The sequence below is a fragment of the Ornithodoros turicata genome, chromosome 7, assembly GCF_037126465.1.
Source record: "Ornithodoros turicata isolate Travis chromosome 7, ASM3712646v1, whole genome shotgun sequence".
NCBI classification, from domain to species: domain Eukaryota; kingdom Metazoa; phylum Arthropoda; class Arachnida; order Ixodida; family Argasidae; genus Ornithodoros; species Ornithodoros turicata.
The window spans coordinates 58,413,585-58,440,595 of NC_088207.1; the positions used below are offsets into that span (position 1 = coordinate 58,413,585).

Sequence of the window (27,011 nt, forward strand, 5' to 3'; positions counted from 1 at the left end):
AAGTCAGACCCTTTCAGTCCTTTTACAACTCCGTAATTAAAGCGGTAAAGTTGAAATAAAATAAATTAAATAAAAGTATATGCTTATTGAAATTATGAGAAGACCAAAGTGTTCACTTAGCACATCGAAGAGGTCTCCAAGATAATCAATTGTTCAGTAACCCATGATAGGAATGTCTTTGGTAGCCTTAAAAAATAAAAATCTGAATATAACGAAGGCACTTGATGCCGAACGCATAGTACTATTCAACAACAGAGACATGTGAGGACCCATTGGGCGATGAATATACATAGTTCCACTCGGATTGTAGTGAAAAAACAAAACAAAAAACAATGAATTGAGAAGCTAACTTTAATAAACACGTCCCTTGACTAACATCTCCATTTTTTCTTTTACAACTCAAATCAAATTCAAACGAAAATGACACACAACGAAGCGCTAACTTTAACCGGTCACCGGCAATTTCGTGCGGAAATGGCGTCAGTGTCCTCAGTGTCCTCGCTCCCTGTCAAGCGCGTCACAGGTTCCGATGGGCAAGGTGCTTTGTGATCGCCCAGTCGCTTCAGAAGCAGTATGGGTGGCTGTTGTGAAGGGCTGACTATTCCCTTCAGGACTACAATGCCAGGTATTGCTTCTTGCGGCCGTTATACTCAATGTTACATTACGTGCGTGCTTACCGTCGGTAAATTACGCACACAGAAAAACACAGTCTATTCGTCAGGTTGTGACTGTCGCGCTTCGCCGCTTTCGAAAGATGTTTCTCGATCCAGGCACATTCACCTTCAGCACCCATAGCACGCGTCGTCTGCTAGTTTAGACACGGAAGTCGACCCTTTTCGCATGATTCTTAGAAAATACCGGTGACCTCGCTTGCCGATAGGGTTCCGCTTTAACAACTGATACACGTGTCTCCAAGCTTACAAATTAGATGAGATTCCAGGACTTCTCGCCCGACTTGTTCTGCATACAAATATCTTCCTTTCACCGGGATTCCATGATGCAGCGGAAGCTTAGAAAAGGAAAAGTGAAAGGCCGGGTACATGGCCTCTTCGCATCGGTTCTTTCGGAGCTCTCAGCGCGGCCGGCAATGTGAGAACAAACACGCTCCCGTTTCCTGTGTAAAAGGGCTTGTCTATGAAATTCCTCTCACGTGTCAGAAATCGTACATGGGTCAACACACGCGTGAACGAGCATCAATACAGGACCAAGACTGGGGAAGGCAATCTTTATTACCACCTCAGAGATTGAGGAAACTTGCACACACTTGGCTTAACGCAACGCTGAAACAAAATTTAATATGACGTTTCGATGCCTGTTCGGGCATCATCATACCGGTGATGCGCGATGATGATGCCCGAACAGGCATCGAAACGCCATATTAAATATTTTGTTTCATTGTTGCGTTAAGCCAAGTGTGTGTAAGTTTCGTCATGATGTCCCTGGCTTCCGGTCTATCTTCAACCTCAGAGATTGCGGATGAGAAGGCATAATAATGGTGCCATCATGTTACACGTGAGGTTTGTCTGCCTAAACAGTATGGCGACATGTTGCACGTCACGCAGGGTAGGACTGTGGATAATTTCGAACCCCCGGGGTTCTTTTGACGTGCGCCGGAAATATCCGAGAGACACGGTGCTGGACGCAATGTTAACCTCAGAGTTCCAGGTAACTCGTTACTGTAACTAAGTTCCTTTTTTCGGTAACTTATAACTTAACTCGGTACTTTTGCGCCGTGGTAACTTTCAGAGGAACTCGTTCTTTTTCAGGTAATTTTGCCAAAGCAACTTAAACTAAGTTCCATGTTACTTTTAGTTCGCTTTTCACTCACGTCCACATATCTTCTTGCTTTCTCTTCGGTTCTTTCGTGGCATTTTATGCCCTAAAGCGTGATATTCAATCAATGACAGTGTTATATGTAGGAAGTCGGAACCGCTGACACTGCAGAACCATTGTGCGCCCACATGGAGTAAGATGCAAAGCGTTCAAACTGTTGGACATAAACGAAAACGATCTAAGCGTGTTGCACTCCTTCGCAGGCAACTCAAAGTCTAACTCCACTGCTCACGCGCGCTGCACCTGTGTAGTGCTATTTTGTGTCCGAAGTAACTTGGAAGTAACTCGTTCTTTTTTTTTAAGTAACTCCGTAACTGAGAGTTACATTTCAGGCTGAAGAACTTCATTATTAACTTACATTTTTCACACGATAGCTTAACTTGTAACTAGTTCTTTTTGACGGATAACTTCTCGATCTATGGTTTACCTCCTCCACGTTTCTACCCACCTCGGCTGGGTTTGAACCCGCGATCTTTAGCTCAGCATGCAAACGCGTTACCGACTCTACTACAGAGGCAACGAAGGCATCTTCCAAGAAACCCAGGCGAAAGAAAGATACGCAGATCAAGTTGGGCGGCAAATCCTGGAATCCTAACTAATTGGGACGCTCGATGACAAGTGTGTCAGTTGTGCAAGCAAAACCCAATCGGAAAGGGAGATAAATTACCTGGCTACTTAAGATGACTATTCTGCTGTAATAAATATTCTGTTGAAGGTCAGCGCTTCGTGTGTGTCATTTTCGGTCTTTTCCTTTTTTTCTTTTTTTCCTGTGTGTTTTTCCTGTGTGTTTTCGTTCCCACAGAAAAGTCCGTCTTTCGAACCAGTTCGATACATGTTATCAGTCGGTCCTTGAGGATCAGGCGCTCCACAAGTTGGATGTTCTCAGGAACTCTGACACTGGGCTCTGAGCCGCCCCGGCCGGGATTGTCCTGCACTGATGTACGGCCGTCTCGGAACCGTTTGCACCACTCGAATGCTTTGCTGCGGCTAAGTGCATCGTGGCCATACTGAGCCTGAAGTCTTCTGTGAATTTCAGATGACTTTACGCCTTCATTCACGAGAAACTTCATGACAATTCGTTGTCGGCCATCTTGTCCAGCACGTGTCTTCTGTTTTGCACAAACTTTGGACCACTACGTGGTGAACGCGGAGGCCTGTCGCGTGTGAAATGACGAAAAAGAAGTAGCACGAGCCATTTGTACACTCAGGAGACAGAAAGTCCCGGTTTGACTTGAGCACCCCTCGTATCTATATATATTTAATACTGCTGCTGACTGTCCGTTGACAGTCGAGCATATTTCTACATGATTTTCTCTGAGCGTGGAGAAACTTGGAGGCTGCATGGAGTAAGGGCGGGCCCCGGACAGAGCGAACATGGCGTCCGGGTTAATTGTGGACATTATTGAAGATTTGGGCTGCATATTGAACGTTTTCATGTGTGGGACACGTAAACCGAGAAACGCTTGCACCGCCCTCTCCAAATCACTGAGCAACAGTAGCAGGAACATTTTGTAAGTCGTCTTAAAGAAAAAATACTGAAAGAAATGAATTTATCTAGCTTTGCCTCTCGAAAGATGTGCGCGGTATCCACTCAGAACACAATGTAGTTTTCTTCCACCACTTACTAACAATGTGCACAACCGCACATTTCTCCAAAAACCTACACATGCACGGAGTCGCGCCACACTGGTAGCGACAACACACAATTTGATGTGTGTTGTCTCTTGCAAAGAGAAACATGTCACAAAAAGAAGAAGAAAAATGAACAAGAATCATAACGGGCTCTACCGAACAGAAGGAAGGCCCGGCATTTTCTTTCTAGCCTCAAAGCTATCCTCACGCATAATTTCGACGTCAGTTGCCATAGTGATGAAGAAAAAGAAGGAGTCGGGCGACACTTACCTCAAAATTGCATCATTCTCTTGCTTGGGAGTATAATTCAGGTTGTACGTGGGTGGCTCTCGTTGCATAGGAATGAGACACACTACTCAGTTCTGTTTCGGGTCAATGCGCTCGCATGTATTATGCAGGAAACGTTTGGAAGTGTGAAGGACGACTTTGTAGAAAGAGATCACGTGATAAGAAGACTGAAGCTTGCAACTGGGTGTTGTGTTTGTCCTTCGATGTTTAATTGCTTCATCCACTACGACGTTACATTACATTACGAACAACAACAACAACATATATATTGCGATGATGAAGTGGGGAGGTTTTCCACTCTAGGAGTGGAACGCTACCCCATAGCTAGGGGTCTAATATGAGTGGTGACAATGATCAGTGATGACGATGAGAGATGACGGGAATGATCGAAGTGGCGATGACGATGCTGGACGTGATCGTGGTGGTGGGAGTGTCCGAGGGCGCTGCTGGGGTCATAGTGAGTCCTTTAGGCCTGTCGCCTCAAAGAAGTCAACCACGTGACGTAAGGCCGCCCAGGAGTCGGCCGCGGTGTCCCAAGGGCCGAGGATGGTCGACAAGTTGAAGGGGCGGCAGCCAAGGGTGGCAAGCTGCGACTGCAGTGCACGCCTCTCGTTGAGATAGGTCCGTTACATTACGAAGGAACAGGAGTTGCACCTGAGTTACCGTGTTTATTCCTACGACCGCCATTCTCCAGAACATTCCTGCGGAAAATGCCACAAGATATTTTGTAGCGGACGACATGACCAGTGCTGGGACCCGGAATATCCCGAAATCCCGGCTGTCCCGATTTTTCACGAACCGAAATCCCGGGACTTTTTATTTTAAAAAAATCACGGAATTTCGGGATTTGCGGTGTATACTGCAAACCGATTGTTAGCAAGGTCGCGACGCAGAACAGCGTAGGAATTACGAGTTATTAATTTCTAGCACGCGCATTTTGAATGACAATTCTTTGTCCTTACCTGCCTCTCGACCAGTCTAAGGCACGCCTCAAGCTCTTTTATTTCCAAGAGGCTTTGGTCAGCAGCCCCCTTGAGGTACTGGGACTTAACTTCAGACTATTACGAGAGCTCATCGTGTGTGCAATCCCTAAGAAGGAAGGCACAGTCCATAAATGCCCTCGAGATTCTTCTGGTTTCTTCTAATTTCATTCACTTGGCTTGGCACGGATAAGTTGCTAGCGAACGGTAATTCGATTGCGGACATATTAACGCGAAAGGCAGCTCAGTTGCCTTTGTCGCTGCCGCCAGAAAAAATGAATCTTATTAAGTTAGAAAAGGATACCTAGACACTTTGCGATTATTGCCTTTTGTTGTTGTTGTTGTAGCTGTTGTTTCCAACAAACTTTATTTCCGTATTCTATCGAAGCGTGAACACGAGCATATACTAGCGCCCTCTAAAAACAAGACGTACACGTATCACCTCTGTCGACGAAAAACATCACGAAATGCTCCTCGGAATCTCATAGAGTGACTTGTCAGCATGCAATTGCATCGAATGTGCTATAAGCACTGTGTACAGAGGTGGACGCATGATAAAGGATAGCAGGCAAGTGCGCGTTACCATGCATCTTGTACCGACATCACGGGCAAATGTGCCTCAGACAGCATAGCCTGGTGGTGGGTTGTGAACCCGGCACCTCACAGTATTCGGCATTACCTTGAAGCTAAGTGAGCGGACGCCACATTAGCACCATTCGTCCACATTGAGCACGGCGTACGTGAAAGAAGCCTGTACTGATATTTATTATAATTCTACCTGTTGATTTTCTAAAGCTTCTTGTGGATTTCGCGCCAGCTGCGGTTATAAGCTAATTTTTCAGTTGCTGTAATGACTGAAGGACTGCCGAAGACAACAGAACACTTCATCACCGGTGATTTCTGAGTAGTAGCTTCACGGCAAGTAAAAGTAGCAGTAGCCCAAGGATGCGAAGCGCATGGTTTTTTTCTCTCCCTTCCCCTTCCTTTGTCTTCCCCCAACGTCAATGAAAAAAAAAAAAAGCCTTTCCTCATGAGGCTGACGTTGAGTGATGATCGAAGTCGATTACCTTTACAATGCATTCTGCGGGATGGAGAAGAATGCTGCTCCAATATGCAAGAATCCACAAATTCCTGCATAAGTGGAACCCCCCTTTTTTCAATTTTTATTCTCTTTGCTTTTATGCTTACTAATCACCTGACTAAGAAGTTTGAAGGGCGGCGCTTTGTCATTGAATCTTACCGTAAAAAATAAGCTTTCTAAGGATTATAGAATCAGTCTGAGATATTTCGGAAAGCCTCTGAAATTCCCTGTGGCAGGTTTTAACGAGAGCTCCGCGTTTTCGCATACATCCGAAAAAATCCGAAAAACGTACTCCGGTAAGAGTGGATGCAATTCAAATTTATAAAATATATATATATATATAGACTACAAGTAATGAAGAGACTTGGGAGGCCGTATAAGGGTTAAAAACACTTGCTACTTTTATTACATTAATAATTAAGGGGGCGCTAGGAATAGATTTACAGTTAGGGGTCGACGTTTCGGCAGTCAGCGCTGCCTTCAACAGAATACATAGAATATATATATATATCATCAGCAGAATCATCATCAACAGAATATATATATATATATGTTGTGTGGGTTCCATAACTCAGTAAGAAAAGCCATGGCCGTAATGGCCGGTTGCCATCGTTCGTTTCCTCGAGATTGCCTCGCATCGCGGTAGAGCAGCCTCCGCATTGTTGCAACGCAGACGGGACGCAAGCGAAAGCCGCCTAGCGATTGTGTCAAGGATTAGATGGATTTCGAAATGTTCATGTCGGCAAGTGATTGGGATAGAGATGTCCACAAGTTCTACCGCATGACAACAAGCGTTTTTGAAAGTCAGCTTGTCATTCTCCTTGTGAGTATGTCGGTTCACAGTCGTTTCTTTTTTTCTTTTTGTAAATTTCGCATGTTAAGTCGGTCGTAAAAAATAAACGACGAATAACTCCAAATTTTCGAATAAATAATAAACACCGAAAACCAAGAACTCCACCACTTTGTTGAAGACAAGGAGGTGGTGGGGACAAATCCAACCACCCGCGGTGTCCTGACTGACGGTATTTCCACTGGGTCTTCCGGCAGACTTTACAAACGGATGTCGACACGGGTCCCCATGAAGTTCGCCCAAGACGCATACTAATCCGGCGTCCTGCCTCCCACTCCCTATTGCTGTCGGGTCCCCACCTGTCCGCAGCTGCTTCGCAGCGCGAGCACGGGAGTCTACTGGAAGCCTTCTGCTCGAAACACCGTCAGCCAGGGACTTAGCCCACTTCATAACAGCTCGGCATTTTAAACACACTGTTTTCTTCATATAAAACTGTTAGGTAGGCCAGTAAGATGCACCGTGCGAAGTAGTTCACACCACACAGTCATAATTATCGCAGAAATTGAATTTAAAGTTCGCCGCAAAAAGCGACCGTGCGCAACGGCGGTGGAGAGCAGCACCAGCCTGTGACCTGTCTGGAACCTCGCGCTGACGCTACAAGGATCACGCTCGCTGATTGGTCCAGAGAAATGTTGTCCGCTACTCCGCTGTCGTCTGCTACTCGGCTGTTCGAGGTTCTGAAAAAGCGTTGCTCCTGGCTCGGTCGTTATTCGCTGACCCCAACTGACCGGCGAACCAGAACGAGTTCCCCCTGTAACGGCATCAGTGACGTGCCATCATAGCTTCTCCTCCTCGTTATACCCGGAGTGGCAAGTAAAGGGTGAACGCGCGGAGCCATGTTTATGTGACTGTCTTTCTTTTTCTTTTTTTTTCTGGAAATAAATTGCACACATCAAAACCTTTCGCGCTATTCCGTAAAATGACACGCACACTTTCATCAGACGTCTTAATCTGAATTTTTTTTTTTTTTTTGATGGCCCTCTGTACTCCTTTAAACCCAAACGGTACAGCCAACCTCACCCTGAACCTGAAGCTCGGGGAGCAGATCCTCGGAAACGCGTTGTTGAGCGTCGTTAATAAAAGCTGTACAACAACTACACACTCCTGCGCAGCACAATGTACTGATCGAGAGTTGAAACTCCATTGAAAAGAGTTGAAGCATAAGATGCGGGTGACTGGGTGGGAGGTGTCTCGTCAACGTGGTGATTCAACCCCACAACCGAGAACACACCTTTGATCTTCCCCTCCACCCCCATATGCACTCGCACTTTCAGTACATTGAGCTGCTTGAGCTATCCTAACATTCCCGAGATAACAACCCCGGAAAACAGGAGAACCTGACATTTCCGGAGAATCCTCAGACTAAATAACCGTCTTCCAGGAGACGGAAGTCTTGCGGAGCTTGTTTTGCAGAAACCTCAGCGTTCCTGCTTGGCTGCACATATCGCGGATGCATACAAAGGAAAAATAAAAAGAGAGTTCGCGCTCCAATGGTTCGCTTTCCGTTTTTCCATTGAAGTGGGTGGATTTTCCGCAGCATGCACAATCCGCTTACGAACAAAGATAACGACGGTCTTAACCAGAGGTCATCGTTTACGGTACAGAGTGTTTCATGCCGCTTTGAGATGGAGATTTGGGAGAGGTGGCTTTATTTTTTGCCACACGCGGTATACTATTGCATATTATAGCTGGATAACTCCACTTGTATCGAAGTATTGTTGTCTTTCTAGTTTGTTTGTGCGTCTTTATGTGATAAGGGTTGTTACATCGGAATCAGTGTGTGTGTTCAGTGGTTGCTGTTGCGTGCCCGTGTAACGAACCACTTCCAGATAGGCGTAGCCCCACAAATCCCCCCCCCCCCCCCCTGTCGCCCTCTCAAGCCAAGTCAAGTCTCAAGAAAAGCAATGAAAGAACGCACACACTTGTGAAGAACAGTGAAAATCTCGTAACCTTGAGCGTGTTCATGCATACCACTAAACCATTACATCTTTACGGCGCAGAGCCATTTTACTACCGTTCACCGAAGAAAGACGCAGCTTTCGGAGCCCGGGGCTCCCCGGGGGATACTTTGAAAGATTGCCTGCCTCCCTGTCGTCCAATTTTCGTGTTTTGATCCCCATCAGTCTGGTCTAGTTTACCGATTAATCGATCGTGGCAAGGGTTCGCAAAACATCACAGAGAAAGATAAAGGAGGAAGGAAATGCAATTCCCCGGTTAGCGTCTGTGCCAGTCCGTGATTTTTGAGCAGGGGTTGGAAAGAGATTGGCTGCAGTGGCTGCATTTGTGGTTCTTTAGATCATGCTCAAGGATTTGTGCAGTATGGTTTATCCCAGTCAAAGTTTGCTGTGCGACGAGTTGGAGCGAAGGCCTCTTTCCTTTTCTTTTTGCATACTCAATCAATCAATCAACATGTGTTCTGTTTTCTTGTTAGGATTGGTATCGTATTGGCCTTCTTTTATCCGCCCCTTATGGATAGGGAAGTGGAAAGGGAAATGCTTAACGGGAGCACGCGGAGTGCCTCGGAATTACTATTCATGGTCAGCCCCTACGTAGAACACAATGATGATAGTCACCACGTAGCTCCAGCAAACACCCAGTTAAGAGAAGAAGAAGAACAACTGTTGATGATACTTTTCTTGAAGCGTCGCGTCCAATGGGTACAGCACGCTGTCAGGTTCATACCTGGCATCACAACAGCTACCTCCAATGTGCCTGCGCTAAGACTGGTTACTTGCATGCAAGTTGCCTCGAACGCCTGGGACTAAACGTGATCTGCCTACCAGGAGACTCCTCTTTTTTGACCGGCGGTGGAAGAGGCGTGTGTTGTTCACGTTTAGCTTGGATTTGTCTTCTTTAACCATGCTTTGTTCTCGTTTATTTCTTCTCTCCTTGTAATGTATCTGTATAGGGGGAATAATGTTATATCTGTGATTAGTCGAATTGGTCTTGTCGGTTGGTGTGTGTGGTGGTGTGTATGTGTGTGTTGGTGGGGAGGTAAAGAGAAAGCGTAGGTCGCTTCTAGATGGCTGTTCGACTCGAGGTTACTACCATACCTCGGCAAAATTCACTCATGAGCATGCTCATTCATGCTCACTCATGCTCAATGTGGCGAATGAGTTGAGCGTAAGTGAGCAAACAAGGAGCTGAGCCGGAGATGTGTGAGCAGGAGTCACAAGTGCCGACCTCGGGTTATACTACGGGGATACAATTGAATGCGCCACTTTTGACACCACACTATTGTTCCAACAGAAGTTTTTTAAGAGACCAAACCAAGTGCAGTCCTCGTAAGTAAAGGGTGCTGCGGTAATTAATACATGTTCATGCGTAATTTGTACCTGTATTTCGATACTTTAATCCAAACCGCGCTTGTGCAAACCACTGGTCTTTATCTCTGGACAAAATAGCATGGTTGTACAGTAATTAGAGTACACAGGACATCCTGTCTGGCAGCTTTTCCAAAAGAGCGCCACCAAATAAGAGCACAAACCAAATAAGACCTGGCCGCAACTTTTTATGAAATTGCTTTACTTGCGATCCGTAAACTCCTTGAAGCACATACTCCAGTGCCCTCCCGTTGTTCGGTTGCTTGACTGAAATTTCATCTCGGTCAATTGAGCTAACTTCCTAATAACATCTTAAATCTCGAATGGAAGTAAAAAAGAAGTAGTACATCCAAGTGACGTGGACTTGGATGGATTCTCTGCCGTTGAGCCGTTGCTTGGTGTATGGTTACTTGGTGCCTCAATATAGGAGACGCAGCCAAGAATTTCGCTTTTCTTAACTTTTCGAGAAGATCTCAGAGTTTGGCGTCTTTAACGTTAATAGAGATGATTTTGAGGCTCGAGATTTTTGTGTAGAAGACCTGTGAGCAAAACATTTGCTAGCTTTTCCCTTTCTTTTTCCACTTCGATATCAAAGATCAGTTACCAGTGGGGAGTTGCAACCATTGCAGTTTTTTTTTTTTTTTTCCTTGTCAAACTTTACTTTGCGGCAAAGGGGTTAAGAAAGGTCATTCCAGGTTATCCCAGATAAACTTAGAAGAATAATTCTTTTTTCTTCAGTATTCTGGCATGCGATACAATGCGTCCGTGACGTAATTAACAACTTGCATGGAAGTGTCCCAACGCCTTTAAATGACGTTAGGTGACTTACTGCGACCATAAGTTGAAAAGCTACTGGACTTACGGCCTTCTGGTATGACACGATTCTGCCCCATAAGAATGTACGCATCATTCGGTCTTAATTTGATCGCCATTGCAAGATTATCACCCGACGCATGTATAAAAGAGGGGAGAAAGCGAGTAATGGAAATATGTACCATCAGGTCAACTTATACGAGTCTCTTGTTCTTGTGGAACAGACAATTAACAAATGCATCAACATTACACTTTCTTTACACAAGCTATAACCACACGATGGAACTTTATCGGATCTACGAGGGGCGTTCAAGTCAAACTGGGACTTTTCATTGTTCGCAAAAGTAAAGTGAACTTACAGGCGAGAAATTAGTTTTATTTTTCAACGTAATCTCCAGCTGCACTAATGCAATTGTCTCAGCGTTTCACCAGGGCTTGGATGCCCGCAGCGTAGAAATCCTGACCGGCGCGTAGCAGCCATGATCGGACCGCATTCTTGACGCAGCTGAAGTGGCGGCCCCCAAGGAACGTTTTCAGTGGCCCGAAGAGATGGAAATCGCTGGGGGGCGAGGTCTGGACTGTAAGGGGGATGTGGCAGCAACTCCCAGCCAAGTTACTGTGAGGTGCGTGTCGAGAGATGCGCGGTATGCGGGCGTGCATTGTCCTGTAGGAGGAGGACTCCTTTGATGATGAGGACAGGTCGCTTTTGCTTCAGCGCATCCCTGAGAATCTGGCAGTAATATGCACTATTGATGGTGCATTGGGCAGAAAATCAACATGAACAACGCCAGCCTTGTCCTAGAAAACCGTGGCCATGACCTTACCCGCAGACGGGGTGCTTCGGAACTTCTTGGGAGCTGGCGAGCCCGGATGCTTCCACTGTTTTGATGCGCGTTTAGACTCAGGAGTGAAATGGTGCACCCACGTTTCATCGCACGTGATGATCTGATCAAGGAACGGCTGTCTTTCAGTGTCTAGACGGTACCTTGGATCTTGGGAGATTTCCAGTCTTCTCTGCCGGTCAAACACGGAGAGCTGCCTCGGGACCCAACGGGCACTAACTTTCCAAAACTGGAGGTGTTCATGAATGATAGTGTTCAACGTTCCCGCAGAAAGGTCCGCCTTTCCATCCAGTTCGAGACATGTTATCCGTCGGTCCTTGAGGATTAGGCGCTCGACAAGTTGGATGTTCTCAGGAACCCTGACACTTGGCTCTGAGCCGCCCCGGCCGGGATCGTCGTGCACTGATGTACGGCCGTCTCGGAACCGTTTGCACCACTCAAATGCTTTGCTGCCGCTAAGTGTATCGTGGCCATACTCAGCCTGAAGTCTTCTGTGAATTTCAGATGACTTTACGCCTTCATTCACGAGAAACTTCATGACAATTCGCTGTTCGACGTGCGCGCTCACCTCGTTGTCGGCCATCTTGTCCAGCACGTGTCTTCTGTTTTGCACAAAGTTTGGACCACTACGTGGTGAACGCGGAGGCCTGTAGCGTGTGAAAATGACGAAAAAGAAGTAGCGCGAGCCATTTGCACACTCAGGAGACAGAAAGTCCCGATTTGTCTTGAACACCCCTCGTATATATTGCATACGGTATTGCCTCGATAATCACCATTTTCACCCGCGTACCACAATGGCTGACGATATGCAACAAAGATGGCGTCGTGTTTCCTTTAGGACTGTGCCCTCATTCTCCTCAGAGTGCCTGAGGAACATTCCTTTCTTCTTTTCAGAATTTTGCCATCTTCCGTGAGCAGCCTCGACGTAGCGATTCGGCGACGCCTCCCTTGGTGTGTTCCTCCTCGGGTCCGGTCCCTGGAGGTAGTGCTCCACAGACCACCAATGGCACGGATCACATGTGCGTCAGACTCTCGCTGCCGGACGTTCACCTCCCAGATGAGAAAGTCTCCCCATCGCACTCCTCCTACTCCTTGCCCACCATGCGGCGAAGGTACGCAAAACTCGACAATTAACGGAGAACAGCTAGGCAACGAAAATGCTCCTTATAGATGGTTAACATTAGAGATTGGACGAATCCAAATCCGAATCTAAGGAAGATTCTGCAAATCCACGAATCTTACGAATCTCGAATCTTTTGAATCCTTCCTTTAAAAAAAAGAGTAAAAAACACTTATGCTGAAAAATGTTTCGAAGCAGGATATGATATATTTGTTTAATGAAAGGCAAATTCAATAATAGTTTATTTTTGGGACAAAATATACCATATACTTCTGGTTAAGTGTAATTTAACGTGTTGTCCACCGACTACAGGAAATACATAATTCTCGAGTCTGAATTGTTTCCACAAAACAAGCCAAAAATCAAAAGCAAAACAATGTTACTTTTAAAAATTTTAACCTAAGAGTTCCTGCCTGAACTCTTTCAGTTAGGAACAACAACAACAACAGATGGATGGGGAACTTCGCTACATGAGAATAATCAACAATGTACACAATCAAAGAAGAAAACGCCCGCCGACCAATCAGGCTTTCGGCGGACTCCGCAGGCGCCAATTTTAAAAAGAAACAAACAAACGTGGTTGGTGGATTCGAAAGATTCGATTCGCCATTTTGGACACTGCGATTCGGATTCCCGAATCTCGAATCCCTGGCTAGGATTCGTGGATTCGATTCGAGGGTTCGGGTCCCTAATTAAAATAAACATGGAACACGATATATCGCGGCGGTTATATGCAACGCCACCTAGATACAGAAAGTTAAAGCATCCTCTCACTCTTTCCTCACGTGGACGTACAGAAGCCAGCTATTCGCCGGCAAACGGTTTCGCTTTTTGTGGGGCTGGCCCCCTGCGGTTGGCGGCGTCTCGTCCCGATAGCTACGGCAAGAAAAGCACTGATCAAGTACATCGAATTCGGCAAAAATCTGCAGAAGTGCACCCGATGATTCGGTTTGGTCCTGTCACTTTTATCGTGTCATAGCGTTGTCTTCCAAAGACAATCGTTCTACAAAAGATGAGCTTGCACGAAAATCGCTCGAGGTGGGATCCAAGAAAACGAGAAAGGCAACAAAAATGAATTGATTTCTTTATAAAAAAATACGCGGTAGAACATTTATAGTTGGAACGTGACACTTGCAGGTCTCCCGTTGTGGCCCGTGCCAAGTCCGTAGATGCCCGTGCCATGCCTTTCATTCACCGCCTGTCCATTTCTGGCCGCTCGGACAGCCAGGAGCTAGTCCCTGGACCCAAGAGTCCCAGTCCATTTATCCGAACCCCTTCACCGGAGCACGCCGGGGACCTGCAGCACTTGGACCGGCCCTCCTCGCCAGCAGCAGGTCGACCGCGCTCACTATCGCCTTTGCTATCCCCAGCTTACTCCGTCAACTCGGACACAACTAACGCTGGAGCGATTAGTCCTATTGGTAAGAACGATGACGAAGCGGCAACGGTAAGGAGCTAACGACAAGGTGGCCGTAGGCCCCCATTCTCTCCTAGGTAACATCCAGCCGGACTTGTACAAGAAGAAGGACACCGTGTTCTTCCAGTCCAAAGACTCGCGGTGCACATCAAACAAGTTCGGCAGGCTTCACTTTCGGCTCAAATACGACTTCGACAAGTCAGATCTCGTAGTGCACGTTATCGAAGGTATGTCAGCTCTCGTTCAAACATGAGCCTCGTTTAACTCTGTGCACCGTAGAGTGTTCCGGACGAGAGTTCCATTTGTACTGCTGGTGTTAATTCGTTGCACAATTTTGAACCCTTCGGCTTTTGAACAATTATTGACGCTGAGTGTTCCTCCGCAGCAATGGAGCTAGGACAGATCTCTGACGACGGTTTCAATGACCCTTACATCAAGGTGAAGATGCTGCCCGAGGTCGACTCTAAACAGAGGCAAACTCTTATCCGGAGAAATTCAACGGATCCTTTCTTTAACGAGACGTTCAAGTTTCCAGTCTCCTTCGATGACGTGCCTACCAAAACGCTGCTTTTTCAGGTAAGTCCTGCGTGCATATAGGCCGATTGGCGCACTATGACCAATCTAGTTTGTGCGCCATAAAAACCCCAATCCTCGTCAACAGCAGCATATAGGCTGACAGCATTTGAGATGTCGCGTAACGCATGATGAAAGAAAGCCTTAGTTAGACGGTTTCTTTCACGCAAATACATGGAACATTGCCCCGAGGTCTCGCACATGAGTTACCTGTATACTAATAGCTCGGGTTCGAATCCCCATCACCGTCTGTGCGGTCTGTGGATTCTCACAAACGGTGTAGGACACATATCGACATCGATATCTAAAGAGTGGAACTTTGTCGCTCAAGCTGTGTGCCACCGTGTTTGCGATAAAACAGTGGTCAGTGGTGCACAGGCTCACAGGTGGTGCATGCCGTGTTCTCTACTGTTCCATTCACGTCCACGGTGCTCATGTGTGTGCTCAAAATCCTCCTGGACGTTTCACTGTAAATGCCTATACTGATAGTAGTAGCAATTACATAATGGTAATTACGCAGCAGTGGGTGCGTTATTTTAAGATGCATGACGTTACTGAGCAGTAACAGAAGTGTGCATGCTATGCAGTGAAGATCAATTGCATCACGAGTGTTGTGTCTCCGTTCCTTGAAGGTATTTGACTACGATAGATTCTCTCGAAATGACGTCACTGGCGAAGTACGAGTTCCTCTGAGCGATATCGACGTCACCACTGAAACTGAAGTGTGGTGCGAGATAGAGAAGACAGAAAAGGTAAGCTTATCCGAAGAAGTTACTGGTATCTTCTCCAAGCGTGAGGGTATTTTAACACGCAAGTAACAATGATGCGTATGTAACGTGTGAGTATGCTTATTTCACTTTTCAGGTGAAGCACGACCGGCCTGAAGTGCTTCTGTCTCTAAGTTATTTGCCGTCTGCTGGACGCCTCACTGTTGTTGTGCTAAAGGCTTCCAATTTGGTACCGGAGACCAAGAAAGAAAAACCAGGTCAGTCGTTCGTAATAGCATTTTCAATGTCAAACTCATTTAAATTACTTTTTTTGTTTTCCTACGAATGACGATACCGACGATAGAAACCGATAAGGGGACAGGATAGCCTATACAGAGCTAAAGAATGCATTACGCAATTTGAAGTTCTCCTAGTGCTCCTCGGGATAGGGTTTCAAAGCAGCTTACATAATAAACCAGGCCGACGGAATGATAGTAGATGGCGCGTAGCTTGGAAAAGTCAGACCTATATTGGACGTCGTTGAGCTAGTATATAACTGCGCCAAATTGTTTTAAGGCTGACTCATACGGTCTAGGTAACGTTCGCTTCAGGAGAGAGTTGGCTGCACGGTCGCAAAATTGTTATCTTCGCTTTGCTTTCCTGCCGCGCTTTAAGGAAGTAAGGTAATCGGCTCCAGCATGCAGAACATGCTAGCAAACGACAAAGCCATTATTTTCATTCGCAGGGATCTGAAAAACTGCAGTAAGCTTGTCGAATTTGTTGATTGCAATCAATTCCCCGACTGTTACTGTAGGGAATGACATCACTTTGGCCCAAAATATCGCTGGCGGGCGTGTCGAGAGAAGCGATTTTGTTGCATCTCCTATAGACTCCCATGTATTGAAAAGCTGACAAACTTTAATTCGCCAAAAATCAGTGGATCTCGTCAGGCCTTCAAAAATAAGTCATTCCCTAGATAAACTCGGGGGGAACACGCCTGTACCTGTTTCGTGTAGAAATTTAGCGAGGTTTACGAGAATGCTGCGAACAAAATTTCCCCATAACTTCGTGAGAAGTGAGTCCGGCTTAACCCAATAGCTACGGTACGTGGGTCAGGATGGCCCATGGTTGGGATAAACAGATGTCGCTCTTTGACTGCAAGGAACAAGAGCTTCCACGTCATTTTACTAAAGTTTACTTACAGTGATATTCCTTAGCATCATTTCGATAATGCCCCCTCTTCGCACCTCCCGTTGTAGCACAGTGGCTACAATTGCCAGTGGGCCGGTGGGGACACACTAGGGGAACCATTCTCGTAGAGACACAGGACACATTTTCCTCTTTAGCATGCACACCGGTTGTATATACGTCAAGGACAACACTTCTTTCGGTGACCAACCATGTCGCCCCTGAACAGAACTGACACATTCCATGAACAAGCACTAGTAAAATAGACGAGAGTTGGAAGGCTCAGAATTCCGACGCGGTGCCACTGTCGTCTGACCTATCTTTCGTTCCAGACACATATGTAAAAGTCAGCCTCACATGTGGTGACCGCAAGGTGAAGAAAAAGAAGACCTCAACCAAGAAGACGTCAGGAAACCCAGTTTGGAACGAAGCCCTTTGCTTCGACGTCGGTAGCTCCGACGACCTGCAGCATGCTCACTTAGCCGTAGCCGTCTGCCACCACGGTACAAACGCCGCCATCGGAGCTTGTCTACTAGGCCTCGGCGAGAACTCTCAACAAGCTGCCCACTGGCAAGACATGCTCGCCAATCCCCGCAAGTCCATAGCTATGTGGCACTCGCTCGAGGTGTAATTCTTTTATTTCCTTCAAATCGTCCCGGTACCTTTAAAGAAGGGTTGTTTGTCTCAAATCGGGAATCGTTTTTCTCAGATAGGCTACAAATTAAGGAAGGTCCCACGTGGTCAAGGCAAGCGCCTAGTTGGATTCTGCATGCTAGCCCGTTTGATGACGTTTGCTGTTGGCGCTTGAGAAGTGGCTATCGTTCACTGTTGCGCGTCACAAAAAAGTGAAATCTGTTGTCAAGTTGTTGAAAGTCTAACTCTGTTTGTAAATCGTACAGTTACTGTTTACAGCTTGACGTTGAAGCTATGAAAGATATGGAACGTTGTTCGGGTCAGGTTTCGGAAGTACAAAGCAACATAGATGTAATGCAGAGCTTGAACCGGAAGGAAGCTGAATGGATCAGCATGGTTTATATTGCGATACTCACCTTATATAAGCTGAGTATTTTGAGATCTGTTTGTGGTTCAGCATGGTGATATCGACGGGTTTTTTTTTTTTTTCATAGTTAGAAGATACGTTAGTTATTGGCATAGAACTGGGAAGACCATTACCCGAAAATGAAGTCAGGCTTGATGGAAATTAGCTGCACGTTTTTGACCAAAAAGGCCAAAGCTCAATACCTTGCAGGGAAAAGGAAGGATTATCACGAAGTCTAGTTGTACAAATGACGTTATGGCGCAGCGTACAGGATTCCCTTTCGTTAGGATTGCAGAAAATGAGAGGGTGAGGTTGAACAGGGTAGAAGTTGAACACAACAGAGTGTAGCACGAAAGATGGTGTTCCTACAGAAGCATACCTCGGGAAAATTTTTGTTGCAATGGTGCTTTGGATACGATGGTACGTGAGAAGGCTACATGAAAACCATTTGGCACCATCACCGTGTTTCTACACGATCTCATATTGCATTTATAGCTCTCTTTACTCTGAGGTATACTTCACAGCAGTGTCCGTTTCTGACCCTTCGTGGTGAAATGGTGTCTTCTAAACCCCAACCTCTCCAAACTGTCGACACCCATCACTCGCGTACTAGATTTAGGAGGTTTATGTGAGAATTCAAAGTGTGCTCACACTTCACAGTTTCGTGTGGGTCTGAACTATTTCGCAACTATTCTGAACTATTTCACCATGCGCGGAAAGCAAACTTGTTTCCGTTTTTCTGGACCAGTAATAACACAATCATTTTAAAAAGCAGGCTTCCGTCTTCGAAAAAAAAACAAAAAAAACGTGAACTTAATTACCTCATATAGTGTTGCGCAGGGCGAAATTTTTTACCCGTTTAATCGGTGTACATTTTAAATTGCATAAGGATAACAAAATATGTTTTCCATGAAACCGATTTAGTATTGAACCTTTCTCCATCTTCTTCTAGCGTGTTGCATTGCAGAGATACATGAAACTTTTATTCTTATATCTATAGGTACAACCCTGCAATTAATGCTTCGTAGGTACCAATTGAGCAGGTCGAAAATTGTATTCTTCACGAATTTTCCTGCAATTTTTTTCCACATTTAAAATCTCGATGCGTGTAAGGCGCCCTACATTGAAATTCCCCCGTTTTTCACCTGGTCAATAACAGTGCACGATACACAATGCCTTCGGAGTTAGGAGAGGACGTCCCTCCACACACGCACACACAGACACTCAGCTCATGCACTAAAGGCTAATGCAAACTTTTCGTCGAAAGTGCTGCGTCCTTTCTCCGAGTAACCCGTGCTTCTCCGCTTCAAATAACTAATCAAATGACACAATAGTAATGAAACCAGTTACAGTACACAATGCTAAAAAATTGAAAAAAATAAGGAGGGGGTGGGGGCGACAGCAACAGCGTCTACTCTAAATAAGGCCAGCTCGGTGCACATGGGCATGGGCAGCCAATACCCTCGGACGATTTTAAACCCAGGCTTCCTCTGGCTACCAGCGGCTGCTCATGCGGCTGTGAACGGCCGCCGAAAGCCACGTCTCCCTCCTTCACTACGTGGATACATAAAGTCAGAATTCGTCTGCTACCGCAATTCGCAGTACTGCAATTACGGTAGTTCTCGACAAGTTCTCTACAAGTTATCGAATTCGCAGTACTGCGAATTCGAGAACTCGCAAATGATTGCAGCCAACTTCGCAAATTTCAACCTGTAGACGAAAAGTGCAACAAACTTTCCAGAAAATCAGCTTTGACAAAAATATGGGACCGTTTTGCGCCTTATTTTGTTTTCTCATTTAATACGCGGGGACGTTCCCTACGTTCGCAGACGACAGTGGCTGCCCATGCGGCTGACGGTGGCCCGTTTCCGTGGCTACGACCGCTGAAAGCACGTTCGTGATTGGCTACGGCCGTTGGAAACACGAGCCTGATTGGCTGACTCTTACCACGAGTAAGCAGGCTTTATATATCTAGGTGGTATTGCGAAAGCGCGTCGTGAATGGCGAACTCTTCATGACTACGTTACGTCTTTCAAGCCATGGTTCAAGCAATCAGGCTTCGTTTAGGCGGCGTGGCACGCGATACGAAGCCATCTGCTTCAGCAATTCGCAGCAGGCGATGTGAAATGCAGAAAGACTGAGACTGCAAGTGACTGCGTGTCTGGCTCAAGGCAGCTGGTTTCCATGCTACGGTCACCAGAAAGTGTTGTGACTCATGCTCTACATTGAGTACAGAGCTGGCCTCCTTCAGTGGAGATGGCGTTGGCGCTGTAGATCTGGTGCGTGGTGGACAAAGGCCACATTTACCTGAGTCTGAGGAACGAACGCCGAGACAAAACGAAGCGTAGGACACGAGGTGTAAACCGGTAATTAAAAAGAAAATACTTGTTTTTCTATCATATTGCGTTGTGTTCCTCAGACTCGAGGAAACTTTACCTCTATGTACAAAAATGCTCACGATTTTTTTAAATTTTTTAATGGGGTTCCTTTCTCCACAATAACGTAGGGTTATCGCAGCAAAACACATACATAGCTAAAGGAAAATCAGACAGTAACGAAAGTGACTATTACTGTGCTCTCTTCAAAGCATCCAAAGTTGCCAACTGTAACCTAAGCATTTCATTCACCATCTCACACACCGGTACATAAAAACGACATTGCGACTCAGGAACTACATCCTAATTTAAGTGAGAATTCCCGCAAAACACGCGCCAAAACACGCCTGTGTAAAGATAACTTTCGCGCTCACTAAACACGCTTACGATCAGACTTTGCTGCGAGCACCGTATGCTTATAAAACTACTACATTTGTTTATGTAGCAGTATATACCCTTTGCACTCGCATTTGAATAATGTCGGAGAAAATAATTACTAATCGTTCCTTTTAAAGCATGGCTACTAGTAGACATTCATCAAAGTACCCTAGCACACTTCGAGCAGTTCAGCACACAAGGTCCCCTGGGCTGTTTCGCTCTGCACCCTGACCGTTAGAATTTTTGCACATCCCGAGGCGTTTTCATAACGTTGAGTGTTGTGATGATATGACCATGTTCACTGTTGCCTTCCATACTTCCTTTGGAGCAGTGGTTCACGGTCAGAGAGCCCAATCCACACACTCGCATCAAAGAGCTTCACAAATATATTTTTTCTCCGAAGGACATTATAGAGAATGACTTTTGTACGCTTTCAACACTATACTATTGCTTCTAACACTGCTCAGAATTTTTTTACTTTATAGGTCTCATGTCTTCTTGTGACGCATTGTTTCGTGAAACTGTGCAAAGAAATTTTGCCGTCTGTCGCGACGGTGATGGATGCACAAAATGCCGCGAGACACGGATGACAGAGTCGTGGTTGGATATTCAGCCTGTCAAGTCCTGCGCAGTACGCGTACATTCTTAGGAATGGCATTGTTCAAAAATAATACCTGCGAAACGTATGCGTGGCGTGAACAAAGGATATTAACATTTTGTTTTTTTGCTTTTTTTTAACGGGGGTTTAGTTAGAATATAATACGGGCCCTTAGGTTGAGCACGATTCTAAGCATATTAAATTCCTCTCCAGAAAGTATGTGGATTGTAACGCTACGAAATATTCTGAATAAAAAATAAAAAATAATTGCATAAACACTAGTTCACGTAGTACACATGTGTGCGCCCTTTTAGAATGAACTTTTTGCACGAAAAGTGCATAAATTTGTAATATTCCCCCGTTCTATCCTTTCCCATTGATTCGGCCAGAAACACCGTTATAAAACGCTGACGAACCACGAATTTTCTAGTGCGCATTGTTCCGTGCAAGTCCCCATGTCGTACATGTGTTTCACGACCCTCTATCCTTTCCACACTGAAGTGATACTGCACCACCAACTGTGAATAATTCAACTTTCTGCACACACACGACGTGAACGTGCTACGGTGGCTGGGCTTCCAGGATAGTGCGGAGTCGAATGCGGTCTGAATAGAAAGTAAACTGAGCTGGAGGCCTCTCGAGTTTCTTCGTAATGTGACGAAGGAGCAAAGAAAGAGCAGGCATGCACGCTTAGCGATCAAAATGTGGTTCGTATCTGATAGAAAGGAAACACACACATTGGAAAATCCTGCAACCACTCGTGGTTTATTTACAGTAAAATATTTGGAACACAGGCCCGAAAAAGTAAAAGGTACAAAGAAGTTCCCCGAGGGGGCTCGTAAAATGTCACTCACCGGGTGCGCCTGAACAAAGAAAGACGCTTGACGCTAACTCGAGTATATAACGTAATAAAATAAATAATGTAGAGAGGAATTCGTGATCCTTCGGGCGCTTAAGAGCCTAACGGAGTTTAAGATACCTTAAAAGTGCCACCATTGACGATTTAGGTATTTCCATGTGGTAATCTGGCAATACTGGCGAAGAGAGTTCTGGAAGTGAAATGCCGAATACCGTATCACCTTCGCCTCTTCCCTGCCATACACGACCAAGAACAAAACAACAACTTGTGGTGCCTCCTTCTTAGGATATGCATCGTGAACCACTGCTCTCAACCACTCGTTCGCAAATTTCCCCACAGGTAAAAGAAAAAAACAACACTTTTTCTCCTTCCATGTCCCACAATGATCCCTTTCCAACATGGCATGTGGGGATTCATGTATAAGTACAGCCGTCGTTCACAGAGCTACTGAGAGAGCTATTAGCGCTCGCTTGGTTAAGCCAGTACAAACTGAAAGCCCTCAAAGTTAAGAAAAACAACTCTCACTAACTGATTCAGCCGAGATATATACACGCGTATGACTTGTATGTGTTTGAGAAAACTCTGTGTCCTGGATGTACAGACTGCATTGTTTGTTTGTGTGAATAACAAAGAAAAAAGTCTTGCCTGTGTCTTACTGTACATATGCTTTTGTTAAAGTGTCGTTGTATCAGAAGTATTTTTGCGAATGTCTGAATCCCCGTGGTACGAAATATCTATGGTGATATTAAGAGACACCTTATCGTCGAGCCCGGATACAACGTGTGCGGGGTTGTGGTGTTACTAAGGTGCTTGTGTATAACGAAAAAAAAAACTGTTATTGCGATGTACTCAAGAATAATAAATACCACTCTGTTCTTCGCTGTCTTGCTGTTGTAGCATATTCAACCTAAGATACACCCCTGCCAATGAAAGATCAGTACACCATACCTACCGTTTTATACACCATCCTGCCGTAAGAACGTTATATCCGGGTTCGCACATATACCTACATATGATGAAATTGAAACTCTACATATATATTTCTGTGTATATTATACGGTATGAATTATGTAAGTATGTATCAGCCTGACTTGCTGAATATATAGTGTATGTTATTCGAGTTGAACTGCGCATTTACTAAGAATGTGTGTACACTCAGTTATTTTATCGTTTCACGCAACATTGTGATCTTGGTCATTCCAAGTGTGATTAAGCGCAGCGAAAGCGCAGACCTTCACAACTCGAATCAATATTTGTATATATTATTTGTATTTGAAAGTACGGATAAGCTGCAAGTATGACTCATATATTATTCCCTTTCGTAAATCCTGTTAAAAATACTTGCACTACAGAGTGACGACTTTTTCTGTTTGTAGATCACGTAGAGCTTTCGCGGCAACTTTGCATTTTATCGACTGCTTTAAAATAAGTAAAACGTGACGTAAGTGTAATATCTCACTAATCACACCACGCCTACTTCTTGTGAGTGTACAGCTTCACTTGTAAGTCATGAAACAGACAGACACCAGAGGAAGGCAATGTATGCGCGGTTTGCAGGTCGTTTGCAGATTCACCTGCACCATTACCTTGGGTGACCCGGCTGAGAAAATTCTACATATAACGATGTAGACATTTCCAGGTATAGCGTACAGAATGGAAATGCTATGACATTCCTCGGTGCGGGAGAGGTAGCTACATATGTCGTACCGCACTGTACATCGTTATCGCTGTTGCATACAGATAAGATTATTTAAATGCTGTCTGTCGCTGTTAACCCACTGGTTTCTGTCTGGCAAATACAGTGTTTTCAGTGTAACAGGTATATATCAAGCAGAATTCACATATCAAGGACTGTGGAATCTCCTCGCCATACCGTCCACAAGTTGAATGAGATCCAATTGTACTGTTTGTGTAAAGGTGGTCACAGCAGTATTACAGTGCATCCTTTCTCCGTTGCATCCTTACTCCAGCACCACACTATGGGTAACCATAGTCCTCTGGTTGTACAGGAGTGTGAACCTCTGTAAAACCGACATTTAATTACCGTAGAACCACTACGCTACTGTAAGGTATTTTAAAACCGTAACAAAGTCACAGTTAGCTTCTGAAAATGCTTCTACCTTTAGTTAGCTTTAGTTTAAGTTAGCTTCTACCTTTTCAAATTTTTCGACATAGTTACAGTTTCTACTTTAGCGCAACAACCATTTTACAGTTACACTTTAATAGCGTCCTCGATAAACTGCACCGGTGCGCACCAGTGCGACCTGGTGCGGCTTGCCATACTCGATAAACTGCACTGGTGCGCACTGAACATCCTCGATTAAAGGAGTGCACCCGTTCAGTGCCGCACTGAGTTGCCCCGAACCCACACCAAGAAAATCGGCCGAGCGCCAGAGTGCAATCCCAAGAAGCATCGCGATTGCCGGAAGCACGGAGGAAGGCAGAAGCGGCAAATAGCCAGGTGTAGCCGGGCAAGTAGCAGCAGACAGTCATCGTCAGCATGGCATTCGATCGGTGCCGCTCGCCAGGTGCCTCTCGCTACGGGTCGCGCAGCCTACGAGCCACAACGAGCACAGATCTCTAGGTGGCGCATGCTAGTATCCATTAGATCCACCAGTGCAGTGCAGTTTCATGTTCGATAATGCCTCCGCCCAGGGCACCGCCAGTGTAGAGCGCCACGCACCACTGTGGTTTCGGGACAATTCCGGAGCAAGTTTATCGAGGACGCTATAAGTAACGAAATACGAGTAAATACAACTCTCAAAAACTTACTTTTCTGCACTTGCACTGTCCAACCGCAATTACACGAAGTGCTGATTACAACCAAGCGGTATAGTTCCTTTTCAGAGTTATCACCAGCAAGGTCCCGTTGCCTCATTCCAAACGCAACTTTGCGCACACTTAAAAAAGTCGTTCAAACGGGAGCATTTGATGACTCTCGCTGTAACTTTCTCAAAAACAAACGCTTGGGAACTGATGCATTGAAACCTATACGACACTACCCGATTAACTTAATTAAGGTTGCATTTTACTGCTATTTCACCGCGTTTCAACTTACTCTCCTCGAAAATTAAAAGCCCTATACAGTAAACAAACGAAGATAAGATAGCGGACTCGCGTGTGCGCTATCTGTGTGTCTTCTGCGTCTTCGTCTGTTTTTAATTTCCCCACGTCGTACCGACAACAGGCCCAGTTTGACGCTTTACTTGCTGTCCTCGAAAAGTAACTACAATTACGGCTACAAGGTGCTCGTAAACCAAGCTACGCAACCGAAGGCTGCTATACTGAGCAAAATGTCGCTTACAAAACGGCTTAGTAGTTGTGCTCCGCGTGTGATAGAAAGACATGAAGGTCAGATTACGTCAGGAAAGCGGCAAACGTTAGAGCTACGATACACGCATTGATTTAGTTTACCGCGTGCTGTCAATTATCCTGGTGTTTTGCATGTCAGTCAACTATACCTCATGCGTTCGAGATCAGGGGATTTCTTCAGACCCAAATTTTCGGGTATAAATGTATTTTATATTATAGTTTAAACGATATTAGACAGCTGGGAACGCTGTCACCCCCCTTCCTCTGTGCAACTCCAGCTCCCCCCTCAAGATGAAAACCCTACTCAAGGTGCATGTTAAAACGTTAGACGTTGTGACGAACGCCTGCTGGGCTACGAATTATTTAACGTTGGAAAGAATGTGGTAAGGTGTGACGATTGATGGTGTGAATTGTCGTACTTGTGTGTGCTCACGGAGCGCTGTTCCATCATTTCCATGTGAGCGCATTTTAAAGGGAAGGGTTGTCGAGATCAGTATTGCTTGCAATGTCTGTTTTTACGACGGTCCTGTCTTCTGATGTACTGAAAAGTGATAAATGAAAATGATGTTTTTAAACCGTGCCTCCATTTTTTCTTAGAGCCTAGCTTCAAAAAGCAGTGCACCTCCGCGGATATCCTTGTCACTATCCGTAGGTAGGCAACAGTGTGTATATGTTCGTGTATATGTAATGAATCTCGATCGTTAGCAATGACTTCCGGGGCTTTTAAGAAAAAAAAACGCAGTAGCTATGATACACACAACACCCGCTCCGCAGGACCATCGTGTCCCGATGACTGTTTTCGGTTTTGCCGACAGATTCAGAAAGTGCCCTGAACAAGGAACCCACGTAACCGGAGGATTTTTCTTCCGTGATGCTAGTGCTTGAAGACCTTTGTATTTTCCACTCATAGTCGCGGCACTGTCGTAAGTCCGCCAGAAGCAGGCCCTTTTGCCGCTGGTCAGGCACGAACCGTACGAACCTTCAACTGGCGTAGTATTTTCCAAGTGTACGACAGTTGTTGCTGACTTGGTGCATATATGTGACTTCGGCGAGAACATAAAAGCGTATCGTTTACGGAAGACAGTAGACCTCTACCAGAGAAACGGCATCATGACGTTGGTAGACAGACTGAAACCGAAACAAATCGGAAGGAGAGGGCTGGGTTCCACGAACGGGCACTTGTTCGCTCCCTCCCATTGAAAGAAGAGTAGGACCGGAGGTCGCGACCCTTCCAGGGACCATCGTAAGCCCTTCAAGACCGTGGCTTTCGGGCGCGACCTTGTTCACTTCTAGCATCGAGCGTAACTCTACCAAATTTGTGGCGCTGTCGAACACTATGACGTCATTTGTTTACAAACAGGGAGAGGTTTATTGCAGTGGTGAGGGCCTTTCTGGTGGGGTCCCCAGGGCATACGGCCCATCTACCCCCCGTTAAATCCTGCACTGGTATGCAGGTTAAATCCTGCAGTGCTGCAAGCACTGAAGCAACATCGCAACATATTTTTCAACTCAAATGTCGCGTTCTAGGAAAGCATCTTCAACATGAACCAGGAAAAAATAGTACTGAAAAGACAGGGTGTGTACCAAATTGCAGTCTTCAAATTCCCCGACTTTTCCAGGTTTTCACTGACTATTTCATGCGAATTCCCTTACCAAAACAAAAGGGAACTTGGTGCCTGCTGCTACGTTTTGATAAAGCGATAATTTATTGAGTATTAGTGAGGCTACCCTACTTTTCTGCCTCCAAGCTTGTCGTATTGGTGAGCTGTTACTCGCCAAACGTCGCTGCAGCGTGGCTGCTCA

General features: G+C 45.6%; 1 protein-coding gene across 4 annotated transcripts in view; it reads left to right on the forward strand.

Annotated features, from left to right (window-relative positions):
* The window catches only part of LOC135401734 (synaptotagmin-5-like), a 188,761-nt gene extending 165,745 nt beyond the window's left edge, over positions 1-23,016 (forward strand). For all 4 annotated transcript variants that reach the window (XM_064634289.1, XM_064634290.1, XM_064634292.1 and 1 more), the window contains 7 exons: positions 12,537-12,754; positions 13,900-14,183; positions 14,239-14,406; positions 14,565-14,755; positions 15,385-15,504; positions 15,617-15,737; positions 16,980-23,016. In XM_064634289.1, the coding sequence (XP_064490359.1) occupies positions 12,537-12,754; positions 13,900-14,183; positions 14,239-14,406; positions 14,565-14,755; positions 15,385-15,504; positions 15,617-15,737; positions 16,980-17,278 (1,401 nt within the window). In that variant the 3' untranslated portion in view covers positions 17,279-23,016. The remainder of the gene's footprint in view (positions 1-12,536; positions 12,755-13,899; positions 14,184-14,238; positions 14,407-14,564; positions 14,756-15,384; positions 15,505-15,616; positions 15,738-16,979) is intronic.
* Positions 23,017-27,011: the final 3,995 nt, after the last annotated feature.